The following is a 24,891-nucleotide window of genomic DNA, read 5'->3' on the forward strand; positions in this document are numbered from 1 at the left end:
GACATCTTATGCTTGAATTGCAACTTATCCTATAAGCATTCCACAATCTGTCTGTATGACGCTCTCATCGAGAGAGGCAACAGAAAACACAAGTTAAATCTTGACCATCTACCGTGTAGGGTCGTGATTGTATGAGGATGACTTGAAAGGGGCACCTTGCCGATGAATCTAGACGAAATTGTAGGTTCTTTTTAGTATTGTTGAGTGTTGATAACAACCAACAACCCATCCGTACTTTGTCCTTGACAAAGTTGTGAGTGTGTTAGCGGAAGCGTAATGCATGAAGCCGCAGAATTGAATTCACGTCACTAGCATGCCTTGCATAAAGAATGGTAAGCCCTTGCGCAGAGTGATGGCCTCAACCGTGAGAACCAACATTTTAAGTATCTTGCAGAATTTAAACTAGTTGGGATTCTGTGAGCTGATATCCCCTTTTTTGCCAGTTCCCTTAAGCCGTGCTTCCTATAAAATTGCCAAAGCACTTTGCTTTGCACAATGACAGTAATTGCCAAGTAAAGTGTAAATAGGAAGAGACAGGAAAAAACTTAAACTTGGCTAACCTGGTTGTTGTTGCTGCAACCAGTTGTCATGAAAGTTGGGAGATAAACTCATTCCAAAACGGCCCATAGCCATATCTGCACAGATGCCCTCGTATGTCCTATACACCCGTCTGGTACATAAAGCCATAGCCTGCAAAATTGAATCCACCTACAAACACTTTTTCTATTCCTTCCCCTTGTGTATGCTCATAGCATATGCCAAACGTGGCCAGCCTAAATGCAAGATGTATAAATTGAAGCCTTGCTTCATAGAACTATGGCTGGCCTCATTGCCAACAAATGCTATTGACGACAGATGTCATAGCAAAGAGACTCGACCTGGTCGATCATGCGCAAAAATTCGACCTTGTCGAATTGTAAATGTAAGTGAAAAATAGTAGAACACGTACAAGTCATGTATGTCAGACATGCCTAGTTCTATGAATGATAGCCGTGATCATTCATGTCATAGCATACGAGAGTTATCAAGCACATGCTCAATAATTACTTTACTTCCTACTGCCAATGGCCTTGCCGAATTGGCAACCAATGTGGAATCGTGTGAGAACTGCAAGGCTCGTACCTGCTGTGTTTGATTGCCATTTTGTGACAATCGCCACCTCTAGCATTAGTGTCTGCATCACCACATAATGTGGTTAAATGATGCATATGTAGAGAAGCCGTGATTCTCCACAAGCCCCAACTCTGGGCTCTTGCCAGTTGCCCTGAAATCGGCCTTGCCGATCAGCGATCCAACCGTGCAAAGCAACTTTGCACGCATAAGCCAAACTAGCAACAGACCTTGCCGTTGCATCAAAAATCAATCTTTGAAATTCTATCCGTATAAGTCTGCAAAGTAAAATTTCACAGAGATTAAGAAAATCCTTGGAATTACGAAAGAACTAACCCTGATGAGCATGGCGTTCGTCCGTGTACGCGGCAAGCATATCCTCATTGTTTTTATCCCCTTTGTGAGAAACATCTTGCATGTCGCCTAATGATCTCTGCTAAGCTGCGCATACCAAAACCCACTTCGATAACCAAGGAAAACTCAAAAATTTGGATATCTCCTTGAGCGGAAATTTGGAATTTGCCCTTTGCTTCAAGTACCGCCCTCCTTCAGAGCTCCACTCTACATAGCGGTGTGTTTGAAAGGCAACACTCTTTACAAATACTCATCTATTGCATTCCATAAGCTCGAAAGTGTGTTGCTTTTCATGTCATCTTACAGGCCTTGAATGCTATGCCGATTGTTGCTTGCCGTTTGCATGATGCTAATTCCTTCTTGTCCAACTGAGTATTGTAGATATTGTGTTGCTCGCCTTGCATGCTTCGACAAGTTGATGCCTTGTCAAAATTGCGGTTGGTGTGTCGAATCCATGGTAATGATGTCCGAAGAACCAGAAAATTTGCTGAAGGGAGGCTCGTGCAATCTAAAGCCCCTGCTCCTAACCAGCTCGAAAATAGTTAGGCTTGGCTTTGCTATGGGTGAATGGCCTCTTGAACACTTAAGTCCTTAGCCCTTGGCCAAGTGTGAAGGTCAACCAAATTAAGCCAGCGATGGCAGCGGCCGCCTGCGCAGGAAAAAACAGAGGAGACAGCGCTGTCGAGAAATTAGCGGTCTTGCCGGGAAAGCACCGGGCTTATGGCTGTGAGAGTTTGTGAGAGAACCCAACAAAAATTGAAACCCTTCGGCACCATTATTGATGGAGAGAGAGAAGAAGAGGGGAGAATTCAACGTTGATTGATACGCCAAGTACAACACCTTCTTTGATTAGAGTTGATCTTCCAAGGATAGCGTACAAGAATGGCTAGTTTTCCTCTAGGGGAAAGTGTAGGCTTGGGCTTATGTTAATGGGGCTAAGTACAATTAGGCATTACTACTCACTCCCTCAAGAATTACTCTCATCAATGGCTTGAATGCTTGAGTTCCTTCCAAGGAAGAAGAGGTCCTCTTTTATAGGTGAAGGGAACCCCCAAGGGTTTACACAAGAAGAGAGGAGCCAGTGTGAACAGGAATTGGAAAAGTTGGAAATGAGCTGCCCCTGCATGATGTGGGCAGACTGGGGTCCAGTATTTTGATCATATCTCCTCAACCGTGGCTCCAAATAAAAAAGTAAAAATATGGGCAAAAACTTCAGCTCATTAGCTACGATTTTCATTTTAAAATCGTTTTCCAATTCGGATTGGAACCTTGTGTAAAAAATTCATCAAAATAGGGTCCATTTCTGGCAGCAAAAGTCTTCCCTTGGTCCCCTTGGCCTAGACTTTCATTTAATTCCAAAGGACACCTCATGCCATATGAAAGCATGACATTGCTCCTTGACAAAGTTTTGTAATCATGCTTGCAATAATGCATTAAAATAAGTGTATCTTTGAAATCATGCCACCTAGTGTCCCACTAGGATTTGATTCCCTCCTAGTAGCTATTTAAAAAGAAATATAAGAAAAGTATAAAAAATACATAGAATATATATATATTGGAGTTTACCCTAGATATAGGATCTAGCTAGGGTGTGAGATGATAATGAAATAGTAGAATCAATTCTTTTTGCCCCAAGTTAAAGAGGCGGAGCTATTGATGCTTTTCCCATAGTATTTTCTGATGGTAAAGTAAGGATATGTTACCCTTGAGAAAAATAATAGGATGAGATAGAAGGCTTATTATTATACTTAAATATGCATATGTACACTATAGGAAATATAGTTATGTATCTAAAAAAATACAAGATAACTCTTGTAGCATGCGTTCCCACTATGTACGTGTCACAGCACGACAGCGCGCCATGCCGACTTCATCTACTGATGATGCTGCAACGGGATGTTTTCCCCATGAGGAGGCGCTCGCGTTGAACCCAACCATGCAGGCTTTTGTGCAGATTGACACCCTGCCATGTTGTGTGCAAGCGACTGTTCTCGCGATGGTTGGAGCCCGCCATGCTGTTCGATCTTGCCCCTATTCGGTGCAGCCCTTAGGGACCTTGCCCACGCCATGGTAGCCTAGCTCGAAGCAGATCGAGAGAGAGAGACCCTTAAAGAGATAGAGAGAGAAAGGGAACATGCAATAAGACATGCAAGAAGCAAGCCCCTTCTTCTTCCCTCCTCCATGGCCTTTTCCTCCCCTAGCTCTGATACCAGTATAAGTCCTAGGGTAACTGAACCTGGGATCCTCCCCCCTACCGCCCCTTATATAGGCTAGCTCCTAGCACTTGCCCTAAGCGGATCCCCAGTCCGCAATGGTCCAGCCGGCCCTTGGCCTAGGTCCCTGACCCCCTAGGTTGGGCCTTGCCCATAGGACCCTTGTCCTGACAGCCCCCTTTGGATCCCTACTGTGGCCGGTCTGCCAGCTTAACCAATATTCTAGATTTTTCTCCCCTGGCACTTTCCCATATTAAATGATTAGTTTAAAATGAGAAAATCATTTAGGAGAATTAGATATTAGTTATTATGACAACTACGGTTGAGTGTGTATGGCTCATATGCCTTATGGCTGATTTGGGTGTTGGAGAGGACACTGCCAACACTATCTACACTGACAGTCAGAGCGCATTGGCAGTTGCGAGGAACCCAGTTTTTCATGCTTGCACAAAGCACATTGAGGTGCATTACCACTATGTCAGGGAGAGGCTCTAAGCAGGAGAGTTCAACTTGGCTTATGTGCCAACACAGGACAACCTTTCAGATCTTTTCACAAAGGGATTGTCTTGTGAGAAGGTCGAAGCTTTCCACAAAGCTTTGGGCTTACTCCCCTTTGTGGATTGATCATGTCCTCAGGGCATGGCACTTCCCTTTACTCATGTGCCAGCTCTCGTTCACCGCATCACTCCAGGGGGGTTTTGTTACCATATACATGTGGTAGTGATGTGTGTGAACACACTAGGACCGCCGGGTCATTTTTTTCCCTCTTTAGGAGGTTTTTTCCCCCGTGCATTGTATATACGCCCATCGCTCTAGGGCTATCTATATTTCCATTGCACACTAAGTAACACACTCTCTATTGTGTGCCTTGAGCTTCCTTCGTCTTCTCCAAGCTGTGTGCGTTTCTCTGCAAACCTAATTCCAACAGTAGTCAAGAAGCCTTCTAAGATAGAGCTGGGGCCTATAAGAGAAGGCGATTAGGTGGAGATGAGCATGCATTAGACCTTAGTCCTCATATTTCTGAGAGGAACAAGGAATTGTGCATGCTCTTCTCCACCCAACCACCTCCTCTTATAGGCCGCTTGACCCATCTTTAGGAGACCCCTTAACATGCTTAGCTAGCCTTGCTTGGGAACCATGTCCTACCCTTTTCCTACCATAGCTCTCCCCTTGAAGGAGAATTTTACTACTTGAAAACATTTTTAAAAAAACCTTCTTAATAACATCAATAGTTTCCTAATCTAACCTACATCAGCTCGACTGATCCGCTTGCAAAATCTAGTACTCCTATGTGGAGCTATCTACTCGTAGCAAATATTGAACATTATAAAACCGAATGATTGCAATCACAATAACCTCTAAAGAGACTATCCCGATTCCCTTTGGCCAAAAGAAACCTCTATCTATATCTCATACTAATAGTAGAGCCTGTCATAATAATCAATATCTAATTCTCCTAAATGATTTTCTCATATTAAACTGATCATTTAATGTGGGGAAGTGCCAGGGGAGAAAAAGCTAGAATATTGGTTAAGCTAGCAGACCGGCCACAGTAGGGATCCAAAGGAGGGAAAATAGGGATCCAAAGGGGGGCCATGTGCAACAATGGGCTAAAAAGACCCTAAGGTTCAGCCCATTAAGACTTCCAAAATGCTAAGGTTCCAAAATTCAAAGGTTGTGTCCAAAGGTCAACCCTAGGGGAAATTGGATGCTTTGTGTGTGACTAAAAAGTCTTTGCATATCCCTACATGGGAGGGGGAGAGCCCTTCTTCTAGGGGATGAGAGAGAAAGTCACACACACACACACACACACACACACAGGCTCCCTTTACACAAAGGGAATTAGGGACACATGTCAGCTCCCTAGCCCAGATGCCCACAAGGTGTGCCCAATTCCTATTGGATGGCCTTGGAGGTGGACCAATGAGAATTAGGCTAGAGTAAATCTAGTTTAATTAATTTAAAAACACTTAATAAAAGAACTGATGAGAAATAAGTCTCCTAGAAGACTATTGGACAGTCTCCCAAGGGGTCCAATGAGCATTCAGGAGCCCAATGGCTTGCCTGATTCCTATTGGCCAGGAGGCAAAGGGGTCCAATGAGAGTTTAGTTTAATTATTAAATTACCTAAAGCTCTCACAAAAGGGGAAAGGGGGACACATGTCAGAAGGCTATCACTTATGCTGCTTAATGGTCATTGGCTGGACTTGGGGAGGGCCAATAAGGCTGGAGCAAGAGCAAATAGCAAGAGGGCTCGCCCAAGAGAGAGAGGGGGCTGATTTTTGCAAGGTATTAACACACACACACTCACACAATCTCATGTGTGAAGGAAGAGAAGACTATCTCTTCCCAAGCTTTAATGGAGAGCTCATCACCTACTCCAAGCTTGTGAGATAGAAGCCTACATCGACACACTCTTGGCTTGTGGATGCAAATCCAACCAAGAGCCAAGCTTCAATGCATGCTCATCTCCTCTACCAAGCTAATTACTAAGCTAAAGCTATGCTAATATGAGTGCTTATGTGAGGAGATGTACATCTTTCTCGTAAGATACTCCTTCTTCCTCTCAATCTACTCTCATACCCTGCTAGCTCTCACCATCTTCGAAGGTGTGTGAGGTCTTGGGTCTGAGAACGGGGATAATTAAAGTTGTGTTTACTAAGTGTTTAGCTTAGTGCATGAAGCTTTCATCTTCATTGCACTAGCTAGTCTTGAAGGAACACAAAGAATTGTATTGTATAATGTCTCTCTTGATGGGAGAAACCATAATACAAAGCCTTTTGGAGGGGGGACCAGCTCCATGCAAGGCTCCATGCAAATCCGGTCCTCAACTATTGTCAATAGCTTAATTTCTCTCTCTTTTGAAAGTATTGTTGATGCTATCTAACTAGGTGTTATGCTTTTTGTTGCTCTCTCCACCCAAGCACTCTTGTAATTCTCATTAGGAATCTATTCTAATGAAATGCCCACTATGTTCATGCTAATTTCCGCTACACATAAGTTTTTTAAACCATTAAATGTTACAGAGCCTATCTCAAGTGAGAAGCCTAACTGAGCAGAACTTATTGATCCTGCTTCTTAAGCAACCCCTTTTGAAAACTAGAATGCTTACATACAAATGTAGATCATTTAAGCGATTAAATAAGATTTGAACTTGTTTGTGATACATAAAATTTTTTGATGCCCTATGTCTTAGTCCAAGGGTACATTACTCTCCACACGCAGAGCAAATCCCAAAACTGGTCTTGTTCTCCTGAAAGAAGAAGAGCCTGATGTAGAATGCCTCTACTGAACTGAAAATGATCCCTAAAAAATCTCAAATTGAACAGACTGTGGATGTCATAGTGTGCCAATCATGCTTACTTAAAGAATTGAGCCTACATCCCTTTTTCTTGTGCTCTTACGGTTGCACATTGCTTCTAATTTGAGTAGCCAAACATGATTCTTGATATGATCAAGGTGAAAATCAAACCATACACTCCTAGCGTCTTGACTGAACCTTGGTTGCCCTCTGTCCAAGGCATTTTATACTCATGATACAACATACCATCTCCTCGTAGATATACTATCACGTAGACATACTGATAAAATCTGACAAAAATCATGGTGAGCACTTTGCTATAAATTCTAGCAAAGATCTTAAGGAGCACTTCCCTACAAGAACCAATAATCCAAAGATATATAAGAAAATAAAATTTAGATCCATGTTAAGACATTGTCCTTGCTAAATCCTTGCCTAACACCTGGCTCTAATACCACTGTGAGGACCATGGACTACACATGCTCATCTCTACCCAACTACCTTTTCTCTATAGGTCATTGGCTCTACCTTTAAAAGTCCTCTTGAGTGCATGCCTATTGCCTTCCTTGCCTTGCCTAGGGTCGTGCCTCCCTTTGTCCTAACCTTGTCTTAACAAGATGCCACTTCTAGATGGACATTTCATATCGAACATTTTTTACCACCACATGGATGGCGCTTACCAAAATCATCCAAAGAAACTCACATAAACATCGAAATTCAACCATGTAAAACTTGTAGCTATAATCTTCCTTAGCCTCAAACAAACACTCTCAAAATCGCCACGACATTCACTATCTTTTCCACCCTGCTCCCCTCGTACAGGGACCTACTACGGTTTGTGGCAGCCAAAATCACTTAGCACAAAAATTGGATTAGTAGTAATCAATAAGGAATACAAAAAGAAACTTGAAATCTTACACTTGCATGGAGTCCATGACTACAAGAGATAGTGATAAAGGAGCCACACAACAAGAATTTGACTCGAGCCACCTCTTTGCAACCATCAAAGAGCATATAATTATGATTGCCATCACTCAAATTGCCCTCACTTTTGTCTTTCCAAACCTTACAAGCTTAATGAAATGCCTTTATGAAGAATCTCTTGAAATTTATAGAGCATCAAACTTTGGAACAAAGGAATTAAACACCTTGCATGAGGCTAAAGAAAGCACAAGGAAAAGTTTAGCAGTTTGGCTTCATATGCACTTAGCCTACCCTAATGCCAATGATGGAAAAGGTATATTGATATAGGACGAAGACAAACGACATGCTATTGGCCATTCTTGACATTTTCTTACCTCTAGAAAACAAGCGTTGTAGCTTGAAAGCCCTCAGACATGAGCGATCATGGCATGCTCTTTCTGATGTGGCACCAAGTCCGATTCTATTGTGCAACCTCTCGAAAAGCATGGGGAAAGATTGCGTTTGTGGTAGAAGTATGCAGTTCACCGCCTTTTGATCTAGGTGGCATTGAAGTGGTCACACTTTATTGTTCACAACGAGGAGTTGGTTGCATTGCAGTGGTAATAATGGTTTCTCATGTGCATGTAAGCTCTACCATGGTGGTCTTTTCCCGCGCTTGGTCTGTGTTACCATGGTTGAACATGTGAGAGGGAAGAGGAGATCATTGATGTTATGTAACCTAGGTCCCATATTGCCACATAGCACACCCATGTGGAATTGGCATTTATGTAGAGTTAGTTCACAAGAAGCTTGGGTTTGCAACTGGTTACCAACCACTTGCGAACAATTCTTGGAAAAAGTGTGCAACTTGTTCACAATCAGTTGCAGGATTGCTCTTAGGGCGAGGAGCTGGAGCGGATTGAAAACCGCAGTAAAGATGCTCTGCTTATTTGGAATGACACTGTGTTTTTCATGTTGATAAAGAAAAAATACGTATTTTCGGGGAGCTTTCTCGCAGCTGCCACACACCATGAGAATTGAACTGGCTCAGCCATGTCACTAATTGACACCTCACTTTTAGAGGGGATCTATGGTTGAAAACGTCGCTTGTCGGTGAAGATCACAACCATTGATCCCGAACTTGATGTAAACTCAAACAAATGTGAACTCATTGTCAACTTGCATGTGAACTCTGCATGCTATGTGCGGTGGTGTGAACTCGATGTGAACTCGGTGTGAACTAGGATCACGGCGGGCCAAAACTACAGAATATAATGCTACCATTTTCCTTGCTTAACAAAACGCTTGCACAAGCAAGCGTAGAATTCGCGCCTTGATTAGGAGGTTGTGAGGTCAAATCCCACCTAGCTTATATTTGTTCCTCCACATGGATTAAACGGCCCATGATCAACAATGATATGGGACTGTAGATCCCCTCCAAAAAAGGAGGGCTGGCCTGGTTGCTGGTTACTTCGTTAGCGAAGCGGCAAATTTTCGCTTCTTGGCCCCTCAGCAGCCCACGTGGCTTCACCTCATCTCTAAAAAAAACAGCGCTGTGAAGCTCTAAAAAGACTTGGGATCGGGCAAAAATAGCGAAAAGAGAGCGAGCGAGTTTGCCGCTCCATCACTAGGGCAATCGCAGAGAGCTCGCAGCAGCTGCAGTGAGGGAAGAAGGCCCCAGGCCGACGCTGCGAAAAAGATCTCGCAGCAAGAACCATGGGGGGCGTCGCCCAGCTCCTCGTTGGCCACCCCTTTGACACCATCAAAGTCAAGCTCCAAAGCCAGCCCGCTTAGTCCCCAGGCGTCCCCCCCAAATACACAGGCGCCATCGACGCTGTGAAGCAAACTCTCGCCTCTGAAGGCCCTGCTGGACTTTACAAAGGTATGGGTGCCCCCTTGGCTACCGTAGCTGCCTTCAATGCCGTCCTCTTCACTACTAGAAGTCCTCCTCCGCAGCTCTCCCGGAGCACCCCTAACCATCTCTCAACAATTTGTCTGCGGTGCCGGTGCTGGTTTGGCTATCTCCTTCCTTGCTTGCCCCACATAGCTCATTAAGTGCCGCTTGCAAGATCAAAGCTCTCTTGGCAGAGGTAAGTCGTAGCCTTGCAGGAGCTGGTATAACAGGTGGCTCTGTGGGTGCAGGCTCCATGGCCAGCAAGCTCGTGATGTATAATGGCCCTATGGATGTTGGTTTTGAAAACAACCAGTGAGCGCCTCTCTTCACATGGAATCACCTATGCATGCATCTTGAAGATTGTGACTTTGAAGGCATGCAACGGTAGGGAATCCCTCTAGATGGTCTCACCTTCACCTTTCTTTTGAAAGCATGCGGCATCTCTGGAGCAGTAGGCAAAGACAACAATTGGAATGCACTGATTGTGGTATGTGCGCAAACGAGAGCAGGCCAGAAAGCTCTAGGCTGTTTTCAGTTGATGCGACGCGAGGGCCTCTTTCCAGTTGCACCTCTCTTCAGATGCAATCACCTATGCGTGCATCTCGAAAGCATGTAGCTCTACGCAAGATGCTCTTATGGACACAACAATTGAGACTGATATTGTTAGTCACGTGGTGCTTGGCAATGCCTTGGGCGATATGTATACCAGATGTGGTGCGCTTGACAAAGCACAAAAAGTCCTGGATGATGTATAATGGTCCTATGGGTGTTGGTTTTGAAAACAGCCAGTGAGCGCCTCTCTTCAAATGGAATCACCTATGCATGCATCTTGAAGATTGTGGCTTTGAAGGCATGCAACGTAGGGAATCTCTCTAGATGGTCTCACCTTCACCTTTCTTTTGAAAGCATGCGGCATCTCTGGAGCAGTAGGCAAATACAACAATTGGAATGCACTGATTGTGGTATGTGCGCAAACGAGAGCAGGCCAGAAAGCTCTAGGCTGTTTTCAGTTGATGCGACGCGAAGGCCTCTTTCCAGTTGCACCTCTCTTCAGATGCAATCACCTATGCGTGCATCTCGAAGGCATGTAGCTCTACGCAAGATGCTCTTATGGACACAACAATTGAGACTGATATTGTTAGTCACGTGGTGCTTGGCAATGCCTTGGGCGATATGTATGCCAGATGTGGTGCGCTTGACAAAGCACAAAAAGTCCTCGAGGAGCTTCTTGCCAGGAATGTCGCCTCTTTGAATGCACTGATTGTGGGATGTGTGCAACAAGAGTTAGGCCAGAAAGCTCTAGGATATTTTCAGTGGATGCAAAGCATTGGAATGCACTTTTCCCATAATACACACAACATGAAGCAGATGCAAACGGAAGGCGTTTATGCATTCACCTATTCTTGCACCTTGAAGGCTATTGACCTTATGCAAGCTTCTTGTGCGGAACCTGCCGCAAGATCGGAGGAAGGGTCTCTATCCAGACGCAATCAACTACGCCTACACAGGAATCTGGAAGGCATGCAGGTCAGCAGATGCAATCATGTACACAGCCATAGATATTAGAATTCACGATATGATCGCTAGTCAACGTTTGTTGGGAGTACGATTTCATGCTTGGTGGTGGTTTGATCGATATGTATACAAAATGTGGTGTTCTCACAATAGCACAAAATATTCTTGAAGGGTATCCTCCCTGGGATGTCGTCTCTTGCAGCGGGTTAAGTGCAGGAGATGCCCAACATCGTTGATGCAAGGAAGTCCATTGGCGATAGACATTCAATCGCGCGGTGAGTAAGCATTATCATTTTCTGATTTTTGACAATAAGAATGCAGTTAATGAACACACTAAAAATTGCACGCTGTCGTGGGAATGGCACGTTCTCTCGTATTATAAAAATTGGGGAGGACTGTGCAAACTCCCCCATGCAAGCAAACTTGCATATTTTCTTTTTTTTTAAAACATAAAAATGGAACAACAAACAATTAATAACATTGACATCTTGTATGCTCATGAATATTGAGCTTGACAAAACTCTTAACACTCCTTGTGGTTTTTGGCGAGGTACCCCTATGAAGCACTACAATCGGTAACCAATTTATGCGGAAGTACACCACTAAACCACGATGATCGGTATCCCAAACACTCTCAGGTAAAAAAATCTAATTATCTTTCATGAAATCTCTCTCTCTTTCTCTCTCTCTCTCACTCTCTCAGTTTTCAATATTTTATTCGATCTCAATTTGATGGAACATAGCTAACGAAGCACTCTAGTTGCATAATTGTTCCTCCCTTCGATGGAAAGGCTGAGGGATCTGGGGAGCGATTTAGGGATCGTGTGGAACCCATCTCAACAAGTTTGCTGTGAAATTGTGAATCGTGAATTTCGTGGGTCGCCATTTTCAAACACACAGCGTGAGTTGGTAATGCCAACGGTTCCATTGTTGCCCTACCTTTGCAGATTGGAACCTTCAGTTCCACTCGACTTACTGTTTGCGTAAGCATGGAGTATCTTCTGGCAACTCTCTACCAATGCATCAAGCAACGCAGCTACGCATGAAATTTGCCTTTCAAACACTGTCCCTCGTGGTTGTTCATGGAGATATCTAGCCCATGGCCCATCTTCATAGCGTTTATGCTTCCTTTAAGGCCAGAAAGCTCAGTGGCGGTAAGAGAAAATTGTTCTGCTTGAGTGGGTTGAAAGAGGGCATCTCCACCATCGATGGGGACAAGAGGGTCCTCCATTCGACGCATAGGGCCACGCATTACCTCATCCCTAGCAGTGCAGGGGTTTCACCTCTTGACGAGCAACCTTGCGGAGCCCATTCCCCGCCAAATGCAGAGAAACCTGTCCATTCTGAACAGAGGATTGACGAGCCAGAGGCGTCTGTCTCTATTTCAGATAGACCACAAGATGGTTCCCCATGCGGAGGACAGAACAATACTCAACCATCGATTGGTTACAGAGATACTGATGAAGAAGAGGGAGAATTTGATGGAATTACGATCTTGAGAAGTCTCCCAGAGGGCACTTCACCTTCGACAGGGGAAACTTTGCCACATTGCCATGCCAATGCACGATCAGAGTACCCCTCGTCACAGGAAGTTGGCATCATAGTAAGTCTGGGAATGCAGATCTCTTGCCTTGAAATACAGAGAACCTGTGGAGTATGTGAGTTCTGTACAGGGCAGTTTGTAACACCATCAACCCCAGACTTGTATTCAGAAGTCAAGTCTTGGGATTCTAAGGGCCTTTGCAATGGAGATGCCAAGTTCAAGTGTTGCACGATGCAAATTGTCTGCAATAATGATGATGACAGGTGTAGTGTATTTTTGCAGGAAAATGGTGTTATGCCTGCATTTGTCGAGAAGGGCCATTTTGGCTTGATAGAAAAAATTTGCCATGATGATGATACTGACATGGGCAAAGGAGTTATGGAGGAAAATAATATTGTGTCAGCATGCATTGGCAGTTGCTTGACTACAATATTTGATAATAAGAACGTTTCTGATACAGTAGAAAATGTTTGCAATAGTTACGGCAATGACGGTGCCAGTCTAGTTTTGGATGAGAATGATATCATGACAGTGTGCACCTGTGATAATCTAACTGAAAACTTCAGTGCCTTCTCATCACAGAAAATTGAAGCTGTGTATGCCGTTGATAATAAAAATTCGTTGGATCTTGCAAAGATTTCTTCTTTAAATACTTTTGACACTCCTACAAGGAAGAATCTTTTTGTTCGATCTTTTTTGATGGCCCAGTGCAGGCTTACATTGCAGAAACTTTTTGGGTCGCTAGTTAAGAAAAATCTTGACTGGAAAGTCGGGGTTTTAGGTGAGCAGGTGATTGTTTACACCATCAATTATCTTCGATCTTCTCAATCAAGGTATCTACTTGCCAGAAGACGAAAAACAATAGCTGCCAGTGGCTACTTCAGGCAATCTTTACACAAGCATATAGAAAAGGCACCATTCAAGGGAGTTGGGCACTACAATATGTATGTGCAAGTTATTGTTCAAGATAATATAAAGTGCCAATTGATGGGAAGAATAACTTATGTATCACGCATGTCTTTCTCAGTAGAGTACAACAGCTCAGTTATTGAGCAAGCATGTCAGTATGCGAGCACAATATCATCAAAGGTTGGGGATTCTAGGGTCTCCCGTCTCTTGGAAGTGAGAGATGAAAAGGTTTCATGTTTAATGGAGTCATCAAGTGATGCTTTCTATGGGTTTTCAAGAAGTTTCCAAGGGTCTTTGAAAAATGGAGAACAGGTATATTATGAATCAGATGAATCTAGCCACAATGTGTTTACAGACATGAGCATCAATCGTGCTTTGGAACTGCAAAACCTTTTGGAGGTGACAGATGGTGGCATGACGAGCAGTTTGGAATCACCTTGTGAAGAGATGGATGAGTTTACGAAGGATTTTAAGAACCCACATTGTTTTCCATGTGGTAGGCGTACTAACAAGGTGGATGATTGGACTAGCCTATCAGCTGAGCAGGTAGATGAATGTCTTGACACTTGTCTTTATAATCTACATGATCATCCCAATCGTTTCCTTCACAACTTTACTCCAAGGTTAAAGCTTTTGGACTCTGTGGTGATGGGAAACAATCCTTTGTCTACATCTGCATACAGTCCCAATTTCGATGATGGCTCCCAAACTACTGATGTGTTTGCAAATGCCAGCAAGAATGGTGTAAGCTGTTTGCCTGTTTCCGAGCCACATAGCCATACATTTTCCCTGTGGTCTCCAATTTTGAGCTATGACGAGGAGGTATGTTTGCTTTTCCCAATCGTTTATGGACAGTTGGTGTTAAAGCTCATGTGCTATTAGTTTGAGCTTGTGGTGACGTAATGCTAATTGCCAGAAAGGCTGTTTGATTAGCCACTCTATACATTTCAGGAATTGCCGTACAAAGGAGTACAAGAAAGGCAGAGCAGAGAGAAACTCAAGCATTTTGCGGAGGGCTTCTTGCTGCGTTGTCACATCAGACGGCTGCAGCAAAGGGCGCAGCAGGCTCCTCCGTACCCCCCAAGAGGGCCTCTATACAGGTATGAAGGTGCAAGCGGTGGAGACCTAAGAACTCATCCACACACAATTTGCTCTGTAAAGGAAAGCAGAGAAAGTAACAATGAACCGGCGATGCCTATTACATCCTCGACAACTGACCTTGACTGTTTTGTAGGAGCTGATGTCGTAATTGATATTGTAGGTTTGGTGAAATACATAGAAAGTCATTGTAGCCAAGCAAAAACATCTACAGATTTAGTCACTAACTCGGTTAATTACGCTGAAATGCCTCTCATAGCTGGGCAAGTAGTCATCTCAAATTTTTCTGCAGTGATTATGACCATCATTGCAATTGTAGTTTATACAAAGACTCTTCTTGAAGGTGGTTTGGCCTGGGTTGGAGCACGAGCCCAGAAAGAAGAGGACAACTAACTGTGCACAAAGGCTCTCAATCTACCAAGCTTGAATATGGTGGACCTTTTCCAATCAAGATTATTTGCACTGGTATTGCTGGTTGGTTATACTTGAATGTGATGCAAAGGTTATTCCCGAACCTTCTGCAAGGGTTCAAAAAGTTGTTCTTTAGTGTGACGCTTAAACCAAGAGCTCATTGGTTATGTCAGTGTTTTGGAAGTGCAAAATGGCTGAATAGCTTTCTCTTGTTCATTCTGGTTTGCTTGCAAAAATGCCTCTTTGGAAACAAGGTCAATGTTGCTACAATAGTCACTAAATTGCAGGGTTAGTAGTGCCATCAGTTAGTGGTCTGGGGTATTGAAATTTGAAAGCTTGAAACTTGTGGTTAGAAATTGGATCATCATGTTTCAATCATTACTGTTCCTGTCTGGTGGTCTCGAAGTGCTTCTCAAGACTTATAGTGGCTACTTTGGAAGAGAACGGTGTGATTGGACCTGCTGGCCTACATTTGCAAGAGCTATAGTAGTGCTAGAGGCAAGGAACTCCCATGACTTTGTGTGAACTTTTGCGGCATATTGTGTCACGATCCGTTTGCAAGTGGAAATGATCTACTCCGATTTCTTTCAAGCTGGAAGGTGACATGGCTGATATTGAAGACCTTCCACTGTAGCCTATTGCACCAGTGTCAGAAGAGATGGATTCATGGCATACAAGCAGCGTCTTTCCCATGGTTATTGCTCAGATGTGGAGGTTATGGATGGCAAGAATGTCGGGTATGTTGCAAAGCCTGCTGCAGCAGAGAGGGCAGCAGGCTCCTCTGTACCTCCCAAGCGGGCCTCTATACAAGTAGAAGGTGGAAGCGGTGGAGACTTAAGAACTAACCCACAGACGTTTTCTCTGTGAAGGGAAGCTGAGAAATTAACAATGAATCAGCAATGACTATTACCTCTACTACTGATCGTGACCTATTGCAGGAGCGGATATCAGAAATTAAGTACAGTGAAATGCCTCTCATAGTTGGGCAAGTAGTTGCTACAAAGTTTACGGCGGTGATTGTGACTATGATTGCAATTGTAAGCTCTTGAATACGGTGGACCTGTTTGAATTCAGGTTATTTGCACTGGTAGTGGTGGTCAGATATACACTTGAAACTAACAGAAACGTTAATTCTCAAACCTTCTGCAAGGGTCCAGTAAGGTGATTTTGTAATGCAGAGCTCAAGACCTTTATGGTTGTATGTGGTATAGAAGTGCATACGTGAATACCTCCCTCTTGATCTTCAATTTTTCTGATGTTCATTGTTCATTCGATTGCAAAAATGTATCTTTGGGAACAAAATCAATGTTGCTACATTAGTCGCCAATGTGATTGAACATGCTGGCCTACTTTTGCATGGAACAACTAATTGAAAATAACATTTGAAGGTAGTTTTATTGATGTGAGGTAAATCAAAGTAGGTGTGTTTCTACCTTTAAGGTAAACAAGGTGAATACTCACATTGGCATTTCAAAACAAAAAGTTGAGGAGGAGGAAGTCCTTGGCCCTAAGTTAAGGAACCATGCATAAACTAAAATAAGTCTTCTTAAAGCAAAAAGTTGAAGAGGGACCTCTTCACAAAGTAAAAAATTGGATCAAATATTTGCACACCTTTCTCCTACTGTAGAATGTTGCTTGTAGCCAATGGACAGAGCATGTGATTTGTCATGTGTGACAAACCTCTTGTGCTTGATTACAAACTAAGAGTACTTGGGCAAGGTCACCAAGCAAAAGACGATGCATTTTTCATTGAAAGGATCTCCCAATGTATAGCTTGTTACACTGACAATGAGTCTTATGATAAGTTCACAAGTCGTCCATTTCAACATAGACGGCTCATCAAGGATTATCACAATTTGCCTCTTTTATGCCCATATATTTTTCATTGGTCTCGTGAATGGAGAGGGGATACTACTGATTCTTGGTTGGTAGCTTGAAATGGTAATGAACTGGGGATCCTATGTTGCTAACTCTTGTCGCTGTCACTCTAGTGGATGCAATAAGTATGACACTTATGTTTCTTTTAATGCATTCATATGTCAAATACGTGATCAAATGTTTTTTTTGGTTCCTTGGTGTCTTGTCACAATGCGCAAACCATTCGTGGCAGTACTAGTTGATTATATATGTTCAATTGTTTCAATATGATTTTTGAGTTTTTGACAACAACAAACTCCCTTAGTATAGCCAATGACTTCGATCGGTGTGGTTCCTTGGTTGAGTCATTGTGTGTCGTAAATGTCATTATTTCATTTGCTCTTCGTAATGTAGTCTTTTGAACGATCTTATTGACAAGTTGGTCGATCTATTCTGTGACTAGTATATTTTGATGTGTATACTCTATAATATACATCTCCTAGTCCTCATTGTTTTGGATCAGATTCCATGTCCGGACACTCCATGAAGTAAGAGCTTGCCATATTATTAAGGGATATATTCTGCATCTCTATAAAAGCATGTATGACACAACAAGATGTTGTTTTAGAAGGCCTTTGTGTGGTATCTTGGGCAGTATTCAGTGAACCTGACAAGTCTTTTATGATGCTCGAAGGCATTGCTATAGATGCCCATTAAATGTGTAGATTGTGTGCTCAATGATGAGCGTTTTTTATAACGTGCTTTTTATGGTACTCATAGATTTTCAACTTTCAAGGGCGGTTGGTTTAGCACAATCTAAATCGATAGGGTGCATCACAACATTGTGTGATTTGGACAAGATATGTTGTTTGAGGTTTGAAGGCAAGGAATCTATGTAGAAAACATCCTTGCTTTTTGCTATGACTAGAATTTACAAGCAATTCAAAGTAGCTTATGTGGCGGAAATTGGCCTTGTTAGTAGTGCAACAACTATCACTTGTAGCTTAATCTTGTCGAATCCTTCTAGGCCCAATTTTGTGGCCACTTTCACAAATATGTTCGATGTTCCAATCTTTTCATTTCTCATTGTGTATTTGAGAAGATAATATGATATTGATGAGTTTGTCATGCAATGGATATTCATATGAGTTCCCCAAAGGAGGAGAATGGTTGCATTGGAAGGAACAACATTCCCATCTTCATAACTTGTCTCGTAGTGTATTCAAAGAATGAGGGTCTAGAGCTGAATGGGGCTTTGGTTGGACATCATACAAAAATTTGTACTTACACTTACCATTGTTGTTGTGTGTTGGACATGCATCGCTACACATGTGCATTTGTTTCCGGAGGGGAAGTTCATGAAGTGTCTTTGCTTGTGTATCACTGGGCAACTACAATAGGGATATGAGCAAAATCCTTTGATGTTGCTTGCACAATGTCATTTTCATCTCTCTCTCTCTCTCTCTCTCTCTCTCTCTCTCTCTCTCTCTCTCTCTCTCTCTCTCTCATGCATGCATGCATGCACGCGTGCGCGCAAACACACACACACACACACACACACACACACACACACACACACACAAAACAAACAAACACACACACATATATACTAGGGCTACTAATAGTGCCCACATCTCAAGGCTACACCTTTTTTCCTAACACATGTTGCACAATAATGTCCCCCTCTTATGGGCTTCTACACAATCCTCTCTACACACTATCAGTGCCTCAATGTTTTTGGGGACCTTAAAATTTCCTTCCCACTAGGGCACCCACATACGGTTGCACTATGCCACAAACTAAAATTCCTTGTTGTCTCTCTTTTGCCTAATGGGAACACCACCTTAATAAGCCCACTCTTATGTTTTCTTGGAGTTGGCATGGTAGTTATGGCTTTCTCCTTTGTTATTGAAGCTTAGTCTATGTGCCATCCTTTCCTCTATTGAGTGATCATGCTTGCATTTAAAATGAGGTTCCTCCTCCTCTCTTGGCCACATATAGGTGCAAGTCTTTATTCCTCTCCCCATTTTGATGATGTATACAAATTAGTCATTGAGATCCTTGTCCTCGTCGATATGATTCCCTCCTCTAAAGTGTTTATTAGGGGATGGACATCCTCCTTGACTAAAGATGACTGCGCCTCTCTAATACTCTATTGCCTGCATCATGGCTTTCCCAATGGCATGAAGATGCATAGCTGGTGTAAGCAACTTTTTGGACATATGTCGTATATGAACTCTAGCTTGAAGTTGTACTCCTTGTGACAGACCTCTCATAGACATGATGGCTTGATGGTTATAATCCTTCCTCCCCCCTCCCTCTTACTACCCTACAGGTAGTTTCTTTTCCATAAATTTCATGGGATATTCTATGTCTTGGTTAGAGGTTTATCACAATTTTTTGGTTCTATCTAACATTGTATAGATTTGTTGTTGTGTTTAACTGGTTGATTGGGACTTGGATATGAGCTTGATTGGCTTCTTGATGGACTAAAAAGTGGATGCTAGCTTAGACTCATGCCATTCCTCTATATAAAGGTGAGGGTTATCCCTCACTTATAGCCTTGTGATGATTCCCTAGCTGACAAGTGTGCCTTGGGTTGTTTGAGAGAGAGAGAGAGAGAGAGAGAGAGAGAGAGAGAGAGAGAGAGAGAGAGAGAGAGAGAGAGTGAGAGTGGATAGGAAGTGTGCATTGCAAATTATACCTAGTGATTAGCTTTGAGTTGTGGGCTACATTCCCCTGCTACAAATGGAACTTGTTGAGGGTGGTTCCTCTTCATAGGTTACTTAATCTCTCATATCTCTATGTTTGTTGATTGCACTTGAGATTTTCTTGAATATATTGATCTTAATATGTTTTCTGATGAGGTACTTGCCTTTGCATTAATTCATTTTCTCTCAGGTTGATTTAGATGCATTGATGTACTAGCGTTATATTGACTCTTGGAAGCCTCTATGTCTCTGATATGTTGTTCCAGGGATGCCTGTTACTAGTAGTATTTTCTTATAATCCTTTCACTTTGGTTCTTAACTTTTGGAATTGCCTTGCATTAATAAGGCGTGTGATTTTACCTCCTCGGCTTACCTTAAAACTTATGCTGCCTCTAGAAATTGTGACTACCAATGGCTATAATTGTTCTCTTGATCTTTGGCAAGACTCAAACCAAGATTGATTACTTTGACCTTTGTATAAATAACTAAACTCTAGGGCTCGGTGATCCACCTAGTGACAAACCCATTCACTTTTCTTTACGTATGTTAGATTGGAATTGTTGGTTGTGTTGGCTCATAGACTCTTCTTGTTGCTAAGTTTTCCACCTCCACTTGCTTTGGTTTCCTCCATATTTAAGACCCTCATGGAATTCTACTACACCTTAATAGACCGGAGTGTATTTCTTACCCTCTAACATGAATGTTGATTGTAAATCTGCCCCATGGTGACACCTCCTAGATTGGCATGGTTTGTTTAACTCCAAGAATGCTAAGCATATGTTTTTGATAATCTATCAAATATGAGCATGATTGGTTCTATCTTATCTATAGGTACTATTTGTTTTAGTGAGTCTTAGATACATGATAAAACCACTCTAATGTAGGATTTTGGTTTGTATCTTTGTTTGATTAAGAAAACCAAAGCTTTGGTTATCATTTCAGTTACTCATGGGTTACCGAGACCTTCTACTAATCTGCCCTCACTCTTGCTAGCCCCAACTTTCACAGATTTTTTTTTAGGAAAATGGATTTCACCTGGTTGTAATTGATTAAAATCATATGATTTTTTGGCTTGTTTGGCTCTTTAGTCTAACAAGACCTAGGTCGTGATGTGGCTTACTTTAAGGAAATGAGGGTTCTATACTTGCTTTAATGAATCTATTGTTGTCTTCCAAACACACCCACACACACACACACATCTTGCTTGGTCTTCTTGTGACAAGCTTTATTTGAATAACGACTACATATAAAATAGGGTTATCAAATCAAGACCTTAGAGAGAGTAGCTTCAATAAATTCTACTTTTGGAAAATCTCATAAAGATACTCTACTTTTGAGGTTTTTCACTTCTTGGATGAATTAACAAATTTTGGTTTTTGAGTCTTTTTTGCTTAGTTGGATGGATTACTTCTTGTGATTGGCATGGTTACTTGGATTGTATGGTGAATGAAAGTTACATAAAGAAGTTCAAAGATTCTTTGGAGAACATCAGTTATGCTTTCGATATCTTTAGGATGTGCAGTGGACTTCAATGGAAAGAATGGTTTTCTAAGCTTAAGAATGAGATCAAGTAAAGAAAGTTGACTATATTCATCTTGAAAATTCTTTTATTTCCATCCCAAAAACATGGGTGATGGCCTTTAGATAATCAAGAGTCAAAATAACAATTCTTAAAAATCTACTTCCATAACTCTTGATGATAGTTAAAAAATCGTGTGAAAGAAAAACAAAAAAATTGTTTGTTAGGATAGTAGATATTCTACTAATCCTTAAGTAAAACAAGGATAACAGCCAAGAGGTCCTTTGACACCTATAAAATATATCCGAAGATAACAAATCTATTATTTAGTTTATATGGATGCAGGTGAGAATTCTATCTTTGCTTAAATGGGATTTGGTTTGCTGTTGTTCAACCTTGAAGATGAAAATCGATCTCATCTATTGATTTTTTGTTTGTCCAAATTTTTAGGATAACTGGAATGTTGCTTTATTCTAGACATATTGCACATTAATTATTTGAATGTAGAAAACTTCATCTACAAACACCTTCTGTTGTCTAAAGTCATTTGTCTTTTGAGCATAATGTTGTTTTATGTCGAAGCATTATCTTTAATACAATAACACACACACACACACACACACACACACACACACACACAAAGAGAGACCTCATGTAGAGCATTATCTTTATGTCGAAGCATTATCTTTAATACAATAACACACACAAAGAGAGACCTCATGTAGAGGGAAACTAGAATGTTCTGTTAGCTGCAGTTGTGTTGAATTAAAGTCAAGCCAAATGAATTAAATACATCCAATTTTTGGCTTCCAAAAAAATAAAATTTCTTTAACTTGATCTTATTGTACTATGTACATTCTTTTAAGAAGTATCATTTCAACATTCAACAAGAGTTTATACATCCTGAAAGAAGAAGCTCAGAGAGAGAGAGAGAGAGAGAGAGAGAGAGAGAGAGAGAGCTTTGTTTTCATAAGTGCATGTTAATTTGTTTTTGACTCGGTACCATGTTTAAGACATTTGTGATCATGTGTCAATACATGTGTCTTGCAAAAGAACCACAAGAAAGATTATAACTTATTTAAAGTTGATAATCTTGATAATTTGTAATATGATTATTTTATCAAATTTTATTCTCTTTTTATGTTTGAGAAAAACTAAAAATATGCAAGTTTCTTTGCATGGAGGAATTTGCATTGTCCTCCTCACTTTAAATTATATGTGGAAATATGCATTTCCATGACAACATGAAACTTTTTAGTTTGTTTTATAATTCATTGGGTTCTCAATACTGAGTAACGAATTCAAAAGATTTTACATACCTTTGTAATCAAAATTCATTAGTCAATTTTTTTAAAACCAATGTAATGTTGTCAGCTAACGTCATTGAGCTTGTTGACATGCTTCCTAGTCTGCTCCCATTTTTATATTCTGTAATCTATGCATTCAAGAGATTTCTCTTTTAGCATATATGTCAGTTAACACATGGCCAACATTATATCTTTCCTCGAGGAGCTTGTGACTAATAATCTGATGCTACATGCCATCAACTTTATAAATGTTACTAATTATTGAATATGATCATCATGCTTTTGTAAAGAGGTAGATGCTAACCTTGTAACACCTCCAAGTATTTAGATGTCTCTATTTGCACAATAGAAGACAAGGGAGTTGAAAAATTCAGTGGTGAGGGCTTTCATACATAGTACACAAGTTACGAGGACCTCTTTTGAAGAAGCAATTATGGTCTATAGCCAGACTTAGAGCACGAAGTGAATCATCCACACGTAAAGGCACCCAAACTAAAACATTAAGTGCACAAGATCAAGTCAAAGATGAGTAAGACTTATTTATAATTATTTCTTGACTTCATGACAATTATGAGCAATTCATTCATACTGTTACATTGCAAGCATGGGATATCTTAACACAAAATTTTGGTGAAAAAAAAACAAATTTGAATCTAACTTTGTACAATCCAGTTATAATTCAGGGGTACGTTTCAAGAGGAGGATATTTTTTGTTTCATCAATAGACTAATAAGCATAATCTCTCAACTCACATACATCAATTGTGAGATTCCCAAAGAAAATAAAGTATCAATTCTCCTAGGTGCATTATGTTCATTATTTGACCATATTATCATAGTTTTGGAAGAGAAGTACCATGCACAAACCTTGCAACATGGTGTTGAAGTAATCCTTTTAGCTTACACTCAATGCATGAACAATCCCTAAAGCCAAGCATACTTGCATGCACCCCTATGTGCATGGATACAACCTCCTACATAGGAATCCCTAACACATGCTTCTCATTCCATGCACACATGCTACACTTTAAAGCCACAAGCTACATGTTGTAGCCCACATGCTACTTGCCCCTGTTCCACTTGTGGTACATATCCCTCTTGCCTTAATTTTAACTTTCCACCATTGAGCCTATATAAGGCCACCATGTTTAGCTTGTAATTTGTCTCTCTTTTTTAATCAATCAAAAAATTCCATTTTCATTTACATACAATGTGCTTTTTGTTGGACTATTACGAAAGCGTATTTTGACCAAATGAGTGTCAGCTTTCTCATACCAAGCACGAGGAGATTGCTTCAACCCATACAAAGCCTTCTTACATCTGCACACTTTGTCCTCTTGTCCTTTCTTGACGAAATCGCAAGGTTACATTACATAAACTTCCTCAAATATGTCACCATTCAAGAAAGCAGTAACAATGTCTGATTGATGTACATCCCAACCAAAATGAACTGCCAATGCACATAGAAAACGCACAGTAGTCATATGACAAGTGGGAGCAAAATTTCTCTTCATAATCTATGCCTTTTTGCTGTGCATAACCCTTTGCAACAAGTCGAGCCTTACGGCGATCGATCTCACCATTCGGCTTGCGTTTCAACTTGTAAATCCACTTCGTACCAATGGCCTTTTTGCCATGAGGCAGATCACATAAAGTCCATGTGTCATTTTCTATAAGTGCATCATATTTTGATTGCATGGCAGCCATCCAATTTTTTGAATTCTATGCTTCATCAAAAGACAGAGGCTCCTCAACATCATGTAAGCTAGACATAGCCAAAGCATAACAATCTAATGCATAAGATGCATGGCGAGAGCCTGAACGAGTATGACTAGACAAAGGTGCATCCAATTTACTGTCACGCAAAGTGTCATTAGCTTTACAATAATGGCAACGCATCTTCTTTTTGCCCTTATCACCAGAATTGCCAGACGAAGTGCTGCCAGCAGAAGCATTAGGAACAGAAGTTTTGCCACTCGTAGCAGAACCATAAGAAGTGGCTGCATTGTTGTTACCACCCTTTCTTTGAGAAGCAATAAAAGCCTGTTCAATTGCACGCTGTCTAGTCGTGTTTTTTCTGGAAAGTGACTCTTGCAACAGCAATGTGCATAATGCATCAAACTTGACAACTTCTGGATTTCCTTGGGTCATAAGTCTCCAAGTACTAGCAAAAGTCTAGTAAGAATCTGGTAAGGCATCAAGAACAGTCTGCACAAGGGAACTGTCTGGAATGACTTCACCTGCAGA

At 41.4% G+C, this 24,891-nt stretch overlaps 2 protein-coding genes and 2 pseudogenes across 2 annotated transcripts; 3 read left to right on the forward strand and 1 right to left on the reverse strand.

Annotated features, from left to right (window-relative positions):
• Positions 1 to 1,754: 1,754 nt before the first annotated feature.
• Positions 1,755 to 3,478, reverse strand: LOC147416956 (uncharacterized; annotated as a pseudogene).
• Positions 3,479 to 8,315: 4,837 nt separating this feature from the next.
• Positions 8,316 to 10,091, forward strand: LOC147416957 (mitochondrial carnitine/acylcarnitine carrier-like protein pseudogene; annotated as a pseudogene).
• A 2,153-nt stretch (positions 10,092 to 12,244) lies between these two features.
• On the forward strand, positions 12,245 to 15,376 carry LOC147416958 (uncharacterized). Its single transcript, XM_086507924.1, has 2 exons — positions 12,245 to 14,564; positions 14,694 to 15,376. Exons 1-2 carry the CDS (start codon positions 12,390 to 12,392, stop codon positions 15,231 to 15,233), a joined length of 2,715 nt encoding a protein of 904 aa, XP_086364050.1. The 5' UTR covers positions 12,245 to 12,389; the 3' UTR covers positions 15,234 to 15,376.
• A 402-nt stretch (positions 15,377 to 15,778) lies between these two features.
• LOC147416959 (uncharacterized) lies at positions 15,779 to 16,251 on the forward strand. The gene has a single exon (XM_086507925.1). It carries the CDS (start codon positions 15,918 to 15,920, stop codon positions 16,116 to 16,118), a length of 201 nt encoding a protein of 66 aa, XP_086364051.1. The 5' UTR covers positions 15,779 to 15,917; the 3' UTR covers positions 16,119 to 16,251.
• The last annotated feature ends 8,640 nt before the right edge of the window (positions 16,252 to 24,891 follow it).

Source organism: Adiantum capillus-veneris, unplaced genomic scaffold, assembly GCF_014529385.1.
Source record: "Adiantum capillus-veneris isolate H3 unplaced genomic scaffold, ASM1452938v2 Hic_scaffold_33, whole genome shotgun sequence".
Lineage (NCBI taxonomy): Eukaryota > Viridiplantae > Streptophyta > Polypodiopsida > Polypodiales > Pteridaceae > Adiantum > Adiantum capillus-veneris.